The following is a 19935-nucleotide window of genomic DNA, read 5'->3' on the forward strand; positions in this document are numbered from 1 at the left end:
AAACTTTTCTCCCCAAATATTTCTTTCAACATGGTATCAAGTAGGGGTGGCAATTTTCGACACGACCTGAAAACACGACACGAACCTAACACGAAATTAATGGGTTTGGGTTGAGGTTTCGGGAATTCGGGTCAGAATCGGGTTGGACCCGATGAACCCGAAAAGAAAAAAGGTCGATTTCGGGTCAACCCGTGGTGACCTGATATGACCCGATATGACCCGTTTACGAATTAAAAATAATTTAATAAACATAAAAATAATTTTATCTAACTAAACTAAGTTATTCTTTTTTTCAAAGGCATTAATTACTTAATCCTAAATGAATTTATTTAATTTGTGTGAAGTTGAAATTATTATATTTGGACAAATAATATATTATATTATTTTTTACTTTTATATTGTTTTAATTTATTTTATATTTTGTTTGAGATAAAACACTTTTACGGTGTTTAATTTATTTTAGATTTGGTTTGGAATTATTTATTTAAATTTTTATTACTTGATTATGTAATTAGTTTTGTGAGAAATTGATTTTATTAGAAATTACAGTGATAAATTAATAAATTAAAATTAAGTTTCGGGTCATTTCGGGTCGACCCGCCAACCCGTCAACCTGAAATTTTCGGGTTCGGGTCAGCATACCTGACCCGTCACGGGTTGGCGGGTCGGGTTCGGGTCAACAGATTTTCTGACGGGTTGACCCGAACCCGAACCGCCAACCTGATTTGGACCCGAATTGCCACCCCTAGTATCAAGAGCCTTTTGCTTAAACTCTTCATAATTCTTCGTTTCTCATTCGCTCAAAATTTCTACTGTGTTTCAATCAGTCAATTTCCAGTCGGTTTCTCAATATTGCATGCACAGTCCATCAGTCTCTATCATATGACAAGCATGTCCGTGTTTTGCTTTTGAAGTCAATTTAGTTCTCCAATCAATATAGTGCTTGTGAGAATCTAGTCCACTACCCAATTTAGTCCTCGGCTATTTAATTGCATCTCTAGTTCTTGTACACCAATACTTTTTTGCTCTAGTTCGTGTATTGGTTAGGCCCACACCTTGTGCTCTGCTCCAAACACAATTCACGGCTGCTATTCCAAGATTTGAGACTAACTTGCAAACTGCATCTGTTGATGTTATCGTCATTTGGCCAGATCTGGTTCACGTCATCCAGTTCATCAGTACTATACTATTATTTGTCCATTCCTTTGCGAATATTTTTAGTTATTTATCATCTCCAATGGCTCAAGGTGATGTTTATCAACCTATTCATATTATTCTTGATGGCACCAACTATTCTCATTGGACCCAAACATTCCAAAATTTTCTCCGTAGTCGTAAACTTTGAAAATATATCACTAGTGGTGTCACTATCCCTGTTGCCGTTGAAGGAGAATCTTTTGAAAAATTTAACATTCATTTCGAAGAATAGGACAGTGATAATTATAAAATGGTCACTTGGATTACCAATACCTCTGTGCCTGCCATTAATCTCCTTTTTAAGCAATTTGATACTGCAAAGAGAGTTTCGGACTTCTTAACTGATTGTTATACTACTACTGATCTCTCTCGACAGTACCAACTTTCCTTTTGATTGCATGCCATGAAACAACAGCCTGGTCAATTTGTTCAGAATTTCTACTCCGACATGGTCTGTCTTTGGGATGAGATTGCTGAATTAGAACCCTGGCGGAACTACCCCAGTGAAGTAGAAAAATTCTATGCTTACCGTGATTCTCATCGCTTTATTCTGTTTCTCATAGCCTTACTTGATGACTTTGACTCCACTCGGACTACTATTCTCAATAGAAAGCCATTGCCTTCCTTTGATTCTGCTCTTAAGGACTTGATATCTGAAGAGACTCGAAGGTATACAACCTCTCCTCGCTCTGCTAATATGGTCCTTGTCACTCCTCACCAAACTAATTCAACATCTTAATCACCTATATCTTCCGCTTCAAAGTTAACTATTGAGTGTAGGTATTGTCACAATTTAGGTCATTCTATTTCTGAGTGCCACAAACTTCAACGTAGAAAGGGAGGTCAAGCACAGCATACTTGGAACTCTTCTCCTCACACTGCGGCTACTACTGATATCACCCACCCTCTTGCCACACCTTCTGGACCTGTATCTCCTACTGCTCATTCTACTCTTTCTGCTGCTGATTTGGAGGCCATTGTTTCTCAAGTTCTTGCTCGCACTGCTCAACTTTCTACAAGTGCTTTTTCTGCCACACTAGGTACTTCTTCATGGCTCATTGATTATGGATGTTATAATTATATGACCTATAACTCTGACATTGTTTGCTCAAAATCCTTATCTTTACAACCTACTTCCATTTCCACAGTTGATGGTTCTATTATATCTGTTACACATACTGGTACCATCTCATCTAATGACATTTCTTTATCTGATGTCTATTTTGTTCCTCAATTGTCTCTCAACCTTTTTTCTGTTGGCCAATTATGTGACCTTGATTTTCACCTCTTCTTTTCCTATGATGGTTGTCTTATTCAGGATCCACTGACGAAAACAACAGTTAGGACCAGGCGTAAGATTGGGCAACTGTTCGAATTGATATCTCTTCGTCTTCCACCTTCTCGTGCCCTTGCTATTCCCACTATGTCCATATGGCATTCCAAATTAGGTCATCCCTCTCCTGTTAGATTACAATCTTTAATCTCTGATGGTAGATTAGGAATTGTCAAGTCTGACTCTTTTGAGTGTATGCCCTGTCAATTGGCAAAATAATTTGCTTTATCTTTTAATAAGAGTGATTCTCATGCTTTAGCGCCTTTTGATTTGGTCCATTCTGATGTCTGGGGTCCAGCTCCAGTTCCCACTATTGGGGGTTCTTGTTATTTTGTTATTTTCATTGATTGTTTTTTTCAATATACGTGGATCGATCTCTTAAAATCCCGTTCTAAACTCCTTTCCATTTTTCGTGAATTTAATGCAATGGTGCAAACTCAATTCTCTAAAACTATAAAGCTTTTTAGATCTGATAATGCTCATGAATATACCTCTAGTGATTTTGAATCTGTCTAACTTCTCAAGGCACCTTACCTCGTTTATCTTGTCCGAGCACTTCCCAAAAAACTGGTAGAGTCGAACGCAAACATTGCCACATTTTAGGTACAATTTGGTCTTTACTCATTTATCATCTTTACCAAAACCATTTTGGAGAGAGGCTGCTCTTACTACTGTCTACACTATCAATCAAGTTCTATCTCTTATCCTTCATAATAAATCTCCATATGAGGTATTGTTTGGTACTATTCCTGATTACTCTCATTTTAGAGTCTTTGGATGTGCATGTTTTGTACTTATTCACGCTCATGAACGATCCAAATTACAACCTCATGCACGTCTTTGTTGTTTTCTTGAGTATGGCATTGCTCATAAAGGTTATAGATGTTATGATCCCATTTCGCGTAGGTTGTGTATTTCTCGCAATGTAATTTTTTGGGAACATAAATTCTTCTCTGCTATCCCTCAAACTACTTTATCTTTCTCTTTCCTACCACTATACTTTAGTAATCCTTCTATTGACCTATTTCCTGAGTGTCTCTCAAATCCTGAGTGTGCCTCCAATGAATCTACTTTGCCATTCCCAGAACAGTCCTCTACGTCTCCTGATGAGTTGCCTTCTTTAGTGGATCCATTAGCTACTCCTCCTCCATGGTATCCCTCTCGGGTAAGAACTCAACCAGCCTATCTTCGTGATTACCACTGTTTTTCCTCATTTTAGCTGCTTTACATGAGCCTACTTCCTTTAGCGAAACTTCTTCTAATGCATTGTGGTAGAAAGGTATGCAAGAAGAGTTAGATGCTTTGCTCAAAACTCATACTTGGGACTTGGTTGATTTGCTTCCTGGCAAAACTGCTATTGGTTATAAGTGGGTGTACAAAATTAAAACTCACTCTGATGGATCTATTGAATGTTACAAAGCTCGTTTTGTTGCTAAAAGCTACAGTCAGGAGTATGGTATTGATTATGAGGAAATTTTGCTCCAGATGCTCATCTCACAACTGTTTATACTCTTATTGCTGTTGCTACTATTCGGTGTTGTCTCTCTGTCAAATGGATATGAAGAATGCATTTCTTAATGGTGATCTTACTGATGAAGTTTATATGAAACCACCTCCTGGTTTCCCACATCCCTCTCACAAAGTTTGCCGTCTTCATCGGGTCTTGTATGGACTTAAGCAAGCTTCTCGAGCCTGGTCTACCAAGTTTAGTTCAACACTCATTCAACTGGTCTTTGCATCTAGTCCTCATGATTCTGCCCTTTTTCTGCGCCACACAACAACTAGTACTATCTTGTTACTTCTCTATGTTGATGATATGGTTCTCATTGGTGATGATTTGGAAGGGATTCAACAACTCAAACAATCTCTGAGTCAACAATTTGAAATGAAAGATGTTGGATTTCTTAATTATTTTATGGGTCTTGAGGTGTCTTCGAATACCAATGGCTACTACATACCCCAAGCAAAATATGCTCCTGATCTCTTGGCCTCTGCCGGTTTAACAGATAGCAAAGTTGCCTTTACTCATATTGAGGCAAATACTGATCTTACTCCTATGGATGGTACATTATTGGATGATCTTATGCGATATTATTACCTAGTTGGTAGTCTCATCTATCTAACTGTTACCCGACCTAATATTGCTTATACCGTTCATATCGTCAGTCAATTCATGAGCGCTCATTGTTTTGCTCACTATGTTGCAATTCTTAGAATTTTTCGCTATGTCAAATGCACCCTTTTTCATGGACTTCATTTTTCAGCCCATTCGTCTCTTGAACTCCGTGCCTCCTCTGATGTTGATTGGGTTGGCGATCCTACTGATCGTCATACCACTACTGGATTTTGTTTCTTTTTGGGTGATTCTTTAATTTCTTGGCATAGCAAGAAACAATCAGTCACTGCCCGCTCTAGTTCTGAAGCTGAATATCATGCTTTAGCTAATACTTCTTAGGAGTTAATTTGGTTTCATTGGTTACTTAAAGACATGGGTGTTACTCATTCTTCTCCTATTACTATTTATTGTGATAACCAAAGTGCTATCCAGATCGCACATAATGATGTTTTTCAGGAGCGCACCAAACATATTGAAATTGATTGTCATTTTCTGCGACAATACATTGTTCGTGGTATTTTGAGTCTATCCTCAGTTCGTTCATCAGACCAAATTGCTTATCTCTACACAAAAGCACTTTCTTCTGGTCGCTCTCATGATCTTGTGTGCAAATTCAAGTTGGTTTCCTTGCAACCACCTTGAGTTTGAGAGGGGATGTTAATGTAAATAATATTAGCATCAATTAGGATCACAAATTAGGATATCATCTTGTATTAATTAGCATCAATTAGTATCACAATTAGGGACTTACCTTGTATAATATTAGTTTAGATTCATTCTATATGCCTATATATATAGGTACTATATCATTGTAGAAATTATGGATTCAATAAACTTTTCTCTCCCAAGTATTTCTTCCAACACTTATTTATAGCATGGTTTCTTATTTGTAGTTAATTTCAACAAATGCGTTAATAACTTATCTTATATAAATTTGTATTAACTGTACCTTCTTTATTTTTTGTTAATCAACTCATATATTTCCTTTTCTAATCATCTACTATTAAAATTTGGATAAAGTATGCGACGTTTATACTTACATAGATAGTCTTCCCTTACATGTTCATTCTTAGAAGATTGATGGACGTATACATATATACATATACATACATACATGCGTACACACACACACACACACATATATTCCCGCTCTGATAAGTTGTTGAGTTAGTGGTATTTTGTCAAATGAAAATATTAACTTTTGCCATGAGAAAAAAAATTTGCTTTTTTTTCTTTGTGAATTTTGTTCTTTATCCATTTTCAATAAATTAGAGTTCTTTTATACTCCTTTATTTATAGTAAATTTCAAAAGTCTATTAATTACCTATTTTATATACATATTTATATTTTATGGCTTAATTTATTTTTTATTCAGTAGTTTTCCTTTAATTCTCTACAATCACATTCTCTATCCCATTATTGGATTAATAATTTATTATCATTACTAAAATTTGAAAAAAATTTAATTTTTTCCCATTCTTATATACTTCCTTATTTATAGTAAATTTTGATATATTTATGTCCTACTTTGTATATGATTAAATCGATGATTTATTACTATTACTAAAATATGTGTAAAATTTTATTTTATTTTTTATCATTCTATACTTCTTTATTTTTGTAGTAAATTTCAATCTCTTAATTCCCTACTTTATATATCTTTACATTGAATATATCTTTCTTGATTTTTTATGAATCAATGCACAATTTTTCTTCGATTATGTTCACTCTATCCATATTATTGTCTATTATTATTTATTTACAATTTAAAGTTTTGAAAATTCTTATTTCTTAATGAATCAATATTACACAATTTTGGCATATTACTCATATAAGTCCATTGAAATTAAAGAAAATGTTCATTTAAATTGTATAATGAGTCATTCTTTCTAAAATATTTTATTAATTTTTATACTCTCTCTATTTAAATTTAATTTAGGCCAAAGTAGTATTCATATAAGGATAACTTTTGTATACATTATCAATGCATAATTTTTTTTACACTAGCAGGTTTAGATCATGTCACATAACATGAACCTAAATTTAAAATTCAAATCATGCACATGTGACATACATTCAAAACTACTAGTGTAAAAAAATCACTATAATGTCAATGTATAAAAAGTTAATCCTTCATAAAAGCACAAGGTTGTAAAAGTTTCTCCCAAATTACTTTTCTTACTTTTTAATAATTTGAACAAATAATAAGTTTATCATCTATTAGTTTGCTTTTAAAATTCTTTTTAGTCATGAAAGAATCAAATATTTAATTATAGTTATTTCCTAATATATCTCCTTCACTCATATGTTGATTTGATGCCATTAATTATAGTAAATGTAATTGAATTACGGAATAAGATTCAATTAATTATTTAGTTGTTATAAGTTAACCATTTTTAATATGTTTAATTTTAATATTTGTTATACAATTAATATATTACATTTTATTTGTACGATCGATTAAAGTCTCTTTTCCTATTCCTCTATAAATTGTTTCTCAGAGTTGCATAGGAAAATCAGTTTTCTTCCTTCACATTGTACTCAACCGTGCATTTGCTTTATTGCCTTTCTTCATCAATCTCAAGATTAGTGATGGATTCGATAGATCTTTTTTACCTATTTCCCTTAATCATAATATGGTTCTTCACTTTTGTTTGAAAGAAATTGCAAACTCATTGGACTACTTTTGGTTTAATTACAACTAAAGCTATGTTGCTGTTGAATTGGCAATACATTCATAGTATATTTACTCTCTACATTTTTTATATCATCGTGTCATGTAATACTGGTACAAAATTCTTTGTCTAATTACAATAATTAGGGGGCTAATTTCATTCCTTATAAAATCAGGAGAAGGTGGGGTGGGGCGTTGGCTAACTTCATAAATGGAATTTTTCTTTATTGCAAATTTTAATTATTTTGATTCTTAATTTTGCTCCTGTATTTTTGTTTATTATGGGCTAAAAATATATGTTACTATATGTTCAACTAACCTACATAGGGTCCCAGGCTATGCCTTGCACAACCAAGATACCTTTAGTATATATCATGAAATGATGTTCAGTTTCGATTTTTGAAGGTTTCTGACTTGGATATTCTTATATGATACCAAATGGACACCCCAACTCTTTGCCACTTGTATACATTCTATAATTTATTTTGGTCAGTTTTTGACTATTTTATTTTTGTTAATCCATCTTTTTCTACCCAAATTTTCTCCGTCACTTTTGCATTGTGAGCTTTTGAGCATGCTATTTTTGTTAATAAGAACCAATCACCTACTTTTTTCTCTTGGTTTCTGTATTGGAAGTTTTTGAGTGTTTTATTTTTATTAACCCATCTTTTCTTCACCTAATTTTTCTCTTAATTTTTAGTTCTCAGATTTTGAGTGTTTTACTTTAGTTAATAAGTATTAATCACCTACTATTTCTTGATTTCATGCTACCAACTTTTGAGTATTTTAGTTTTGTTAACAAGAATAAATCCCATCTCTTTTCCATCTATATTTTATCCTAAATTTCCATATTGTTAGCTTTTGTTGAAAAAAATGTGGGACAATATTTTTTCCGCCCATTTTTCCCTTAATTTCCATAATTTATCAATTTGGATAGCCTTTAAGTGTTTTAATTTTGCTGACAATTTAAGTATTTTATTTTCAATAATAAGAATCAATCCGTATTTTCCTATTTAATCTTGCCTACCCTCCCTTGTATTTATTTACCTTCCCTAATCTTATATTTCAAAAAAATAATACCTGAAATATATCTTAATGAGTACTCTATAGACACCTAATAAATAAACTGAGTTATGAAAATAATCTCACCATATTGACATTTAAGTATCATGACATAGGGTGATATTAGGTTTTTAGTGAGGATAACTTCGGAGTGATATAAGACAAGAACACTGAATATCCTTTGTAAAACAAAATAGAAGAATAATTTTCTTCAAATTTTATTATTTTTCCACCAAAAGGTGGTAGAAGTTCCAAGTAGGTTAAAGCCTCTTGGGTATTATCATATATATATATAATAAAGTCGTATTCTCATTCTTATCCCTTCATGTTTTCTCTTTCCTACTAGGCTTAACGAGACAGCAAGTAGTTTCCTACGTGGCTTGCTCCTTTTTTGTTTGGATGTATATCAATTCTTATTTCCTATAAGAATTCTTAATATTATATGATTCTTATTTCCTACCCAAAGTTACGTACTTTAAGCAACTTAAATCAAGATAAAGCTACTTTTAATGTTCTTATCAATATCTCTTTATATCCTTATCAATTCTTATTTCTTATGCCTACACTACATATAGCCTCTAATATATTGATTTCAAGCATCAAATTCATGGTTAGGTATTTCCAGTGCAAGTGGTTGGCACATTAAAGTATCGATTTTGGGTTTCCACTCCTCTTGATTATCAAATACATCTTCTTTCAATACATATTTTTTTTTTTAAAAAAGGCATGTTGATTTTCAATTGTAAGAGTTTAGTAACATATTTTGAATTTTTTTTTTATTTTCTGTTTGTTTTCATTGAAGACATAGGATTTAAACAAGTACTTTCATCATTATTTTTGTAGGATTTTTGCTAACATGTTTATTAATTGATTTTTGTAATCATATGCTAAGATGTTGGTTAATTTGCCTTTAGGAAAAACAACCAAAAACAAAAGGCATTGGAAAGTAATGCGATATAAATACAAAAGACATAAATATCTCTATTAGATATATCTGCAAATTCATTAGTTAATTAAAAGACTCTGGCCGTTTAATTAATTAATCCACTTGAGAATATTCATCCACTAGAGAATGGTTTCACAAGGTTTTTTTAAAAAGTATCTAGCCTTATGTCTTACCAACATAGTTTAAATTGAAGAGAGGTCAGGAACCTGATCACTTAAACAACATGAACTTCCGGCAACTATTGGCTATATACACTTATAGTCTATGCTCACTACAACAAAAATGGCCTTTTCTGACATGCCTATAAGGACACTTGCTGGTTTGTATCATTATAGCACTCCTATCATGACACTTATTAGCAATTCAATAATATATACTCTATTTTTTTTTATCAGATATAAAATAATAATGTGCCTTTAGACTACCTAACATGACACTTGAGAAAATGTGAGATGTACCAAAAAAAAAGAAAGACACAAAACGGCATTGTTTGATTTTGGCGGAAGATTCATTTGCTCTAAAACACTCAAAATTTTCATTCTACCGGCCAAAACACTTAGTCAAAACACTTACCCAAAATTTTCATTTTCCAGCTCCACCATTTCCAGCCCCCCTCCCCTCTCTCTGTGGAGGTGTTGGGCGTACTGCTCAGGCCAAGAATAGGCATTCAAATGGACAGGGTCGCTGGCCTGTTAAATCTGCTAGCTTCATTTTGGATTTGCTCAAGAATGCTGAAAGCAATGCAGAGGTTTGTCTATGTAGGTGAAAGGCTTGGATGTGGATTCACTTTTCATTTCTCACATTCAAGTGAATCAAGCACATAAACAAAGACGCCGCACATATCATGCCCATGGAAGAATAAACCGTATGTCCGATAGATGACTTTTTTCAGTTTTCTATTTTGTCTATTATGTCTATTAACCTCAATGTATGATCTTTTTGGCTAGCCTACATGTCTTCCCCCTACCATATTGAGTTGATTTTGTCCGAGAAGGAAGAGCCTGTCAAAAAGGAGGTAATACATACTTGTAGAGTGTGACTATTTTGTTATGGATTTGTTGTCCATAACTTGTTCGATAAAATGTCAAGTAGAATGCAAACCTTTGGTGAGGTGCAGATCTAGGTGGAAGGACCCCGCGGGAAGCTTACTCGCAACTTCAAGCATCTCAACCTCGACTTCCAGCTCATCACCGATGAGGCCACTGGAAAGAGGAAGCTCAAGGTCGATGCTTGGTTCGGCTCCCAGAAGACTACTGCCGCCATTCACACTGCCCTCAGCCACGTTGAGAACTTCTATCAGCCACGTTAAACTGACTCAGCTAACGGTCTTCCATTTATTGCCAGGGTGTTGCCAAGAACCTGCCAAGTACGTGTACTAGATATCGGGATCCAACTTCAGTAAGTCTTTTTCATCTTTACTGCCACAATTGCCGCAATGCTGTTGTACTAGAGAATTTTCATGTTTCCAAGTTCACAGTTGATTTTCATTTTTTTTTTCAGTGCTTCTTCCCTCAGAACCTGATTGACAACGTAAAAACTCCTCTTTTTATTCTTAATGCCGCCTATGATTCATGGCAGGTGATGCAACCTCTTTCATGAGTATTGCTTGTGCTACGTGCAGATTTTTCTGAATGATGGGAATGAGAAATTAATTATTTGGCATTCTCATTTTTTTTTATTCAGGTCCAGGCTAGCTTAGCTTCTCCTACAGGAGTTTGGAATCTGCCAACTGGTGTAGTAAATGAGGTGTAGTATGTTTCTATATATTTGATTGACTCTAGAACAGTTGGTTTAAGCACAAGTATAGATACTTTTCTCTGTGCGTTGACAGGGTGAGGATATTTCGGCAGCTGCTATTAGAGAAGTAAAAGAGGAGACAGGAGTAAGTCGTTAATTGTGACCTGTGAGGTTCATGCAACAAAATAAGTACCGTGTTTAACATTTGCCAACAGATCTTAGAAACAATTTTGATTTCTGTTTCAGATTGAAACAAGATTCTTGGAAGTCCTTGCCTTCAGGTAAGTCTGATTTGCTTGCCAATATTTAGGATAGAATATGGTAAACCAAGCATTCTGTTCCAAGGAGTTGCATAATTCAGAAAGGCCGCAAAGAGTTCGTTTCTTTTTCCTTCTTTTGTTATTTCTTGGAGATTCTGAAAGCCACAAGGCATTCTTTGAAAAGTCAGATTTGTTTTTTGTTTGCAAAATGCAACCACTCTCTTTTGATGTGCAGAAGCAAGATTCTGAGATTGAGGCAGCAAAGGTGAATTCTATAGTTGCCTATGAATCTCATGTTGGTTTCTTTTTTATAGACTGCACCACAAATCCCTAAACAGCTCAGCGTGAAAATCATCTTTTAATGATCATTGATCTATATTATGTCTTCACTAAGTGGAAAAGTTTGAGTCCTTCCTGTTATAATTCATTTATGGACCTGATGCAGCACTAGTTTGCAGTCAAAGAAAGGTATTATAAATGGTTATGCTGAAAATCCTAAGCATTGAGCTAGAAACACTAATTTTCTCTCTTCCCACAAAACATTGTCATCATGTGTTTGGGTTGTCGAGATACTTCACAATACTTTTGATCAACAAAGGGCATTAAGACACTTCATTGCCACTGGTATGACTAGCTATTCTGAATAGATAGCAGAAACAAACATTCAAGAAATTTTGCCCAAATGGATAGCTTGAAGCCAAAGGCTTAATCAAGTCTGTCACTTGTTTTTGTGAATTACTAAAAAGCTAAATGAGGTGATCTCTTGAAGGGAAGTACTAGATTTTAGGCCATCAGAATGAAGCTTGAAAAAATGTAGAATCATAGCAGGCATCAGGATTCATAAAATAAAAAGCTTGCATTGCTTGGAATAGCTGTTGTTGATAGAATCTCAGAAGTTTATCTAAGCTCTGAAGCGAAAAAAGAGAAGTTAGTCTTAGCTCAGAATTTCCTATCTTAGAACCAAGTGTTACATGTTATAATTCATATCTAGATCCCAAAATTACCAATTATTAATTACTACCTCATTAATCTGAAACTTATTAGTGAAAAGACATTTTAGGTTTGATGTGGAACTAAGGGTGATATTATTTTTCCTTTCTTTTTTGTAAAATGATCAACCTGAACATTACTTCCATGTATTAGGTTTGACAAATTTTATAGCCATGTTGACGGGACTCCATCGAGTAGTGTGGTGGTTGAGAATTTGATAAGTGAACTAAGAGTGTTTTTATGTTACTTAAGTCATGCTGAAACCGATAATAACTATATTTGCTTTTCTTTTAGAGTAAAATGAAAGAAAAGCAAGCTAAACTTCCACCAGAAGCTGAGGACTCAGTTGGCCGAAATGACATTTGCTCAAGTCATTGGACAAGACAAACCTGGCCACATCCGGCTGTTTAGTGAAGTTGTCAATCCAACTGACTTGTAGAGAGATATCCCAAGTCGTAGCATGTGCCATCATATAAATATTGAGCAGCAGATAGCATTTTCAATAATGGAAGATAAATTGAAGCAACAAGATGTAGACATTGCTAATCTGAGGAAATTAGTGCAATAATTGAGTCAAAGTTCAGCAGACAGCCTAAGGTATCCATCATCGTCATCTACCAGTGTTTCAGGCCGGAATCCATCTGATGATATTGGCGGACAAGTGTTAGGATCAAATTGGTATGAGATAAATGTACAAGTTGTTGGAAAAATGGAAAAATCCATTGTAGAGTGAATGAGAAAATCGTTTTCATAATGGCACTCTTGATGGAATCCAAGGATAATTATCTATCATTCATGTACCTGAAGATTCATGTACCTAGGATTCATGTACTTAGGAATTAAGTATTTATGTACGTAATTGTTAATACATGAATTTGGAGTTTTCTTATCAAGAATACATGTATGTACGTGAATGTGGTACTTTGATAAATGTGAAGATAATTAAATGGAATTTAACATTTGTTTCCAATTTCTACAATCACCCTTGACCAGCATCTATAAATAACTCTCTTTTTATTTTGTTTTAAAAAAAGAGCTCTCTCTCCATTTTTTTTCCTTTTGCATCTTCATATTTTATAGTGTTCCATATTGCTCTAGTTCGAGTTCACTGTGGTGAAGAATTTTGGTGCTAACATATTCACCTTTAATCCGTTGTATCCTAGGAGACAGACGCCTACTTAATCTCGAGCACTCTACCTGTAGGGGGCGAATCTGTTTTAAGGAAATTGTGCTCACAAGCCTCGGATTGTTATTTTTCAATTTCCACCCATTTTTCAGTTTATGTTTATTCTTTCCTATATTGTACTAGCCTAATTTTAATAATAGTCTTAAAACATATTCTATTCTCAATGGCTGACAATACAGGAAGAGAAACCAACAATAGCTTTTTTTTTTAAATAAAAAACAATTGCTGAACCAGGTTGATGTTCATGGCCAAAACGAACATAACTATGAGAACTGAACAAATGGGGCATGATTCCTGTGTGAAATATATGGTTCATTTACACTAAAAAACGGGACAGTTCAAAGACATCATGTCTACTGGATTGCTAGTAAAGTAAGTGTATTTCACGAGAGAAGGTTCAAAGGGTAACACCAACCTATCTTATGCAGGTTTTAGTTGTGGAACACTACTGTAGAGTCAAATTCAAAACAATTTTTTCATTCATGTGGGGGATTGTTGGAAAAATGGAAAAATCCATTGTAGAGTGAATGAGAAAATAGTTCTCATAATGGTACTCTTGATAGAATCCAAAGATAATTATCTATCATTCATGTACCTGAAGATTCATGTACTTAGGAATTAAGTATTTATGTACGTAATTGTAAATACATGAATTTGGAGTTTTCTTATCGAGAATACATGTATGTACGTGAATGTGGTACTTTGATAAATGTGAAGATAATTAAATGAAATTTAACATTTGTTTCCAATTTCTACAATCACCTTTGGCCAGCATCTATAAATAACTCTCTTTTTATTTTGTTTTAAAAACAGAGCTCTCTCTCCAATTTTTTGTTATTCTTGTGCATTTTCATCTTTTATAGTGTTCCATATTGCTCTAGTTCGAGTTCGCTGTGGTGAAGAAGTTTGGTGCTAACATATTCACCTTTAATCCGTTGTATCCTGGGAGACAGACGCCTACTTAACCTCGAGCACTCTACCTGTAGGGGGCGAATCTGTTTTAAGGAAATTGTACTCACAAGTCTCGAATTGTTATTTTCTATCTCCAACTTTTTTCAATTTATATTTATTCTTTCCTATATTGTACCAGCCTAATTTTACTAACAGTCTTAAAACAAATGTGGGGGATTGTTGTGGTACAATCCAAGGATAAACATAAACTGAAAATGGGCGGAGATAGAAAATAACAATCCGAGGCTTGTGAGCACAATTTCCTTAAAACAGATTCGCCCCCCACAGGTAGAGTGCTCGCGGTTAAGTCTGCGTCTGTGTCCCAGGATACAACGGATTAAAGGTGAATATGTTAGCACCAAACTTCTTCACCACAGCGAACTCGAACTAGAGCAATATGGAACACTATAAAAGATGAAGATGCAAAAGAATAAAAAAAAATTGGAGAGAGAGCTCTGTTTTTAAAACAAAATAAAAAGAGAGTTATTTATAGATGCTGGCCAAGGGTAATTGTAGAAATTGGAAACAAATGTTAAATTCCATTTAATTATCTTCACATTTATCAAAGTACCACATTCACGTACATACATGTATTCTTGATAAGAAAACTCCAAATTTATGTATTAACAATTACGTACATAAATACTTAATTCCTAAGTACATGAATCCTAGGTACATGAATCTTCAGGTACATGAATGATAGATAATTATCCTTGGATTCTATCAAGAGTGAGAACGATTTGATAGAATCCAAGGATAATTATCTATCATTCATGTACCTGAAGATTCATGTACCTAGGATTTATATACTTAGGAATTAAGTATATATGTACGTAATTGTTAATACATGAATTTGGAGTTTTCTTATCGAGAATACATGTATGTACGTGAATGTGGTACTTTGATAAATATGAAGATAATTAAATGAAATTTAACATTTGTTTCCAATTTAGAAGCAAATTCTATCTACATTCAGAATACTAGCTACCACTATCAATGCTGTCAGTAGTTGACATCCAAGGAGTATTTTCTCAAATGTTGTCAGAGAAAAGTGACATTAGAAGGATCTAATTTTGTGTGTAATGCTTGCAATCAAAATGTGTAGTATCCTAAATTGAGGTATGTCGTAGGTGTTAACCTTTTTATCATTTTAATTGCTACAATATCTACATAAACATAACTTTTAGAATATGTGTATTTATACAGTTATATGTTAAAAATCTTGGCAAGTGATGCAACCGGTAGTGCTTGGTTTGTTATATTTGATCAAGAGGTTGAAAGAATAATAAAACACAAACTTTATTTTGTTCTTGAAGAATTTAACAAAGGAAACTTATATCTAATTTTTAAAAATATTTTTAATAATAGTAGACAATCCGACACTTATCTCAGTCGTTGAATATTCTAACAAAAAAAATCTATTATGCATTCCATTTTCAGGAAGGATTTAGCAATGAAATCGTGTCATCAATTATAAATAAGATCATGTGGAAACCTTTCGTGTTCCAAATCAAGTTGAACAATTACAATATGAAACAGGGTAGTAATAGATTTACAGTGACTAGATGGTTTCACTATGATTTCGGGAGGGAAAGACATTTCATACTTTCATAGGTAATGTGCAATAAATTTGTCTTATATTTCACATATTATATCTCACATAATATTTTTGCCTTTAATTTTGATAAATCATTATCAGATTGGTGGAACCAACCAATACCAACCTGAAGCATTTTCTTCCCAGATCCCAATTAGTATAACAGATGATTCTAATCAACAACATTTCAATACACTTCATATGAATCATTCATCAGAGAGTTCAACAAAAACCATAGAGGAAGGGAATCTTCATAAAAAGATTTACATGAGAAGGTAGATTTAATATACTATTTTACTTTTTAAAATTATAATCTTTACGTATTGTTATACACAATCTTGAATGCAATAAATCATTTATTTTTTTATACTTAGTTATCCTGTTTTGCTGTCATGCAGTGATAATGGAAAATCAATGAATGCTGATTTGCACGGACAAATCAAGGAGAATGTTCAAATAGAAGAAAAACAAAAACATTGGCTTCTGAAGAGTAGAATATTATTTGATACTATTTACTACACTTTTTATTTATTTTCAAGTTTTTGAATGTTATGGTATTGTTGAATGTTATTTTTTCCATTTTTGAATTATTATTCACTGAATTAGATGTTCAAATTTATATTATAAGAATACTCTATATTACAATGCGCACATAGTAATATACTTAAGACAAGTTATAATAGATTATACATTAAATTTGTATTTTATATCGACATTTTTGTAAAATTGACTAAATAATTTATTATTTTTCGACGATTCCCGTTCAACGAACGAGTACAAAACTAGTTTGCTACATATTTCAGTCATGCATGTCTTATTTGGTTCCAAGAGTACAAAGAATTTCATTTTGGTGGACAAGTGTAGAAACATGAGCAAATGTATTTGCCCAATTCTCCTCGTGAAGTGCATACCCCATTTCCGTTGTGAGATTTGAAGCATTGTTGCTTGCAAGTTGCTAGATCACATCCTTTAGGGTCCAAAATAACTCTGCATCTACTTAGACCCAACACTTGAGGAGTTGTTGAGGCAATTGCAACAAAATAATGATATTGAAATTAAAACGAAAGAGAAATCAAAGAACCCTGATTTTAAAAAAGGGAACTTATATCACTGGGTACAGATATGAAATATGTACTTTTATGGGTTGTGTTATTAAAATACAAGATAAAATATAGTTGGTTCATAAAATGATATACATCATTGCATGAAACAAAAGCACCATAATTAGGACTGATATATAACAAACCTAGAAGAACAAGCATGATAAAACACAAAGATGAGATTGAAAGCTTTGCCATCAGCAGTATTTGGTGAAAAGAAAGAAATTGTGGCTTATCTCCCTTCCAATATGAAGGACTTAAGATGAAGGATGGAAGATGTAGAACATTGAGAATTGGGGTGGTATTTATAGCAAATTGGACCTTCACCTCACCCGAAAGTAGTGGAGGATGGGACGGAAAGGAAAAAAATGTGGCTGTTAGATTGAATTTTCCATGGATTTAGTGCGTGACTAAATATTGTTGTACATGGACTAAATATTACGATTCATGTCTGTATCCTTATATTATATAAGATTGAGTTTTGGTCAAAGAGGAAGTTGAATTTCAACCGCATGGGTGGGGGCATTTTGAAAATTTAGAAAATGTGTTGTTTTTTTCAAACTTTTGGTACAACTGATTGCAGCATGTGTTTGGATGTTTTTACATTAAAGCCCCCATGGTTGTACATTAAAGCTTGTATTTGTAGACACATTTGGGTATTTGTGGAATGTGGGCTTATTTGGTGATCATTTGTGCATTTGGTCCAATTCATATAAGCGTGTGTTTTTGTGCAATTAGTGAATGGAGTTGTTATGTAATTAAAATAGAGCCACGTTACTGATAACCTCAGTAATTGCAGTATAACTCCATTTTAATTGCCTGAAACACTTATAATTATTTCAACACCTACTTTCCTATGTTTGAAGTTCAGCCGTTTGAAACAGCTTTTCTACCAGTAATAAAACACTATTTACATCCCAATTAAACATCAATAAATGTGGATATGCTGCTGAGTTATTGTCTAAGCATCAGTTATGGCTCTTTCAATTCTTCCTCCTTTACATTCTTCGGTTTTCCCCCTTTTGGCTTCCAGAAATGCGTTATTTTTTTAGCCTTTACACTCAGCATTTCAGAATGGTCTTTAGCAGAAGTTGTATTCCTTAGTATTACTTAATATGCGATGTTATCTTATGTTTATCTTCATTTACTTGCTCACCACAAGCACCTAAAAAATCCTCTTTAACCACACGTGCCAACCCTCCTAGTTAACATATGAAGAACATAATCAGTCACAAAGATGGGCATTGAGTTTTGGTCAAAGAGGGAGTTGAATTTCAGCCGGGGCGGGGGCATTTTGAAAATTTGGAAAATGTGTTGCTTTTTTCAAGCTTTTGGTACAACTGATTGCAGCATGTGTTTGGATGTTTTTACATTAAAACCCCCATGTTTGTACATTTAAAGCTTGTATTTATAGACACATTTGGGTATTTGTGGAATGTGGGTTTATTTGGCGATCATTTGTGCATTTGGTCCACTTCATATAAGCGTGTGTTTTTGTGCAATTACTGAAATGGGGATATTATATAATTAAAATAGAGCCACGCTGCTGATAACCTTAGTAATGGGAGTATAACTCCATTTCAATTGTCTGAAACACTCATAATTATATCAACACCTGCTTTCCTATGTTTGAAGTTCAGCCATTTGAAACAGGTTTTCTACCAGCAATAAAGCACTATTTACATCCCAATTAAACGACCAATAAATGTGGATATGATGCTGAGTTATTGTCTGAGCGTCAATTATGGCTCTTTCAATTCTCCCTCCTTCTCATTCTTCGATTTTCCCCTTTCGACTTCCAGAAATGCGTTATTTGTTTAGCCTTTACACTTAGCATTTCATAATGGTTTTCAGCAGAAGTTATATTTCCTTAGTATTACTTAATATGCACTGCTATCTTATGTTTATTTTATTTACTTGCTCACCACAAGCACCTAAAAAATCCTCTTTAACCACATGTGCCAAACACTTGCACGATGCGCGGGCATTCCCTCCTAGTTAACATATGAAGAACATAATCAATCACAAAGATGTGCACATATATTTTTTAACCATTGATTTTTCACATATTTAAGCGTGACCTCTCGACTCCTTGATCAATAATTAGTTCTGTTCCTATCCCAAGTAAATTAATATGTTTTGCGTCTTTGGTGGTAATTAGAGTTAAGAGGGGTTAGGTTGTGTAGAGCCAAATTCTTAACAATTGGTTTATGTTTTAGGGACCATCTAACAAGTGCTTATTAGTCACTCGTTAAAATATAGTTTAAGTGCTGCTGAAGTATGCTGCTAGGGAAGCGGTCTACCTTGCAAGAAATGTAATGATCCCAAGTTTTATTTTGGAGGGAGATGCAGCCTCAATTATTAGAGTTATTCATGATAAAGAAGACATCATGTTTGATTTAGGTCCAATTATTGAGGATGTGCAATTAGTTTTATTAGATCAGTATTATATTGATGTTAAATGGATTTCAAGAGAAGCAAATATGCCAACGCATATTTTAACCCATCATGCTAAGAGTGCTAACCTTTTAAAATCTTTTTGGAATTCCCCTCCAAATTTTGTCAGGCAACTCATGTTGTACGATTTCTATCAACATCATTAATAAAATTTGTCTGTCATTTTCATAAAAAAAAAAAAGTTTAAGTGTTAAATTTTGAAAAAGGTAAACTTAATTAGGAAAACTATGTAAAAGCAAAAGAGGGTGATAATTATTAATATGTGTATTTACATATAGGTTGGGTGTGAATAAAGTATGTCAACCGGTGCCTATTAGAAAGACCCAGTC

General features: G+C 33.6%; 1 protein-coding gene and 1 long non-coding RNA gene across 2 annotated transcripts; both read left to right on the forward strand.

Moving 5' to 3' along the window:
• The first annotated feature begins 9610 nt into the window (after positions 1-9610).
• LOC113770864 (60S ribosomal protein L9-like) lies at positions 9611-10637 on the forward strand. Its single transcript, XM_027315478.1, has 3 exons — positions 9611-9647; positions 9922-10076; positions 10452-10637. Exons 1-3 carry the CDS (start codon positions 9611-9613, stop codon positions 10635-10637), a joined length of 378 nt encoding a protein of 125 aa, XP_027171279.1.
• Positions 10638-11052: 415 nt separating this feature from the next.
• Positions 11053-11369, forward strand: LOC113768143. The gene is made up of 3 exons (XR_003468058.1): positions 11053-11074; positions 11160-11210; positions 11312-11369. It is a non-coding gene; the product is annotated as an uncharacterized LOC113768143 (long non-coding RNA).
• Positions 11370-19935: the final 8566 nt, after the last annotated feature.

Source organism: Coffea eugenioides, chromosome 1 (genome assembly GCF_003713205.1).
Source record: "Coffea eugenioides isolate CCC68of chromosome 1, Ceug_1.0, whole genome shotgun sequence".
Classification (NCBI taxonomy): domain Eukaryota; kingdom Viridiplantae; phylum Streptophyta; class Magnoliopsida; order Gentianales; family Rubiaceae; genus Coffea; species Coffea eugenioides.

What these genes read in the sequence shown, in the direction of transcription:
- LOC113770864 (XM_027315478.1), top strand. Translation starts at nt 9,611, where the DNA reads ATGGCCTTTTCTGACATGCCTATAAGGACACTTGCTG. An exon ending in GCCTATAAGGACACTTGCTG is followed by an intron (nt 9,648 to 9,921) that starts GTTTGTATCATT and finishes TTCATTTTCCAG; the next exon opens with CTCCACCATTTCCAGCCCCC. An exon ending in ATGCTGAAAGCAATGCAGAG is followed by an intron (nt 10,077 to 10,451) that starts GTTTGTCTATGT and finishes GTGCAGATCTAG; the next exon opens with GTGGAAGGACCCCGCGGGAA.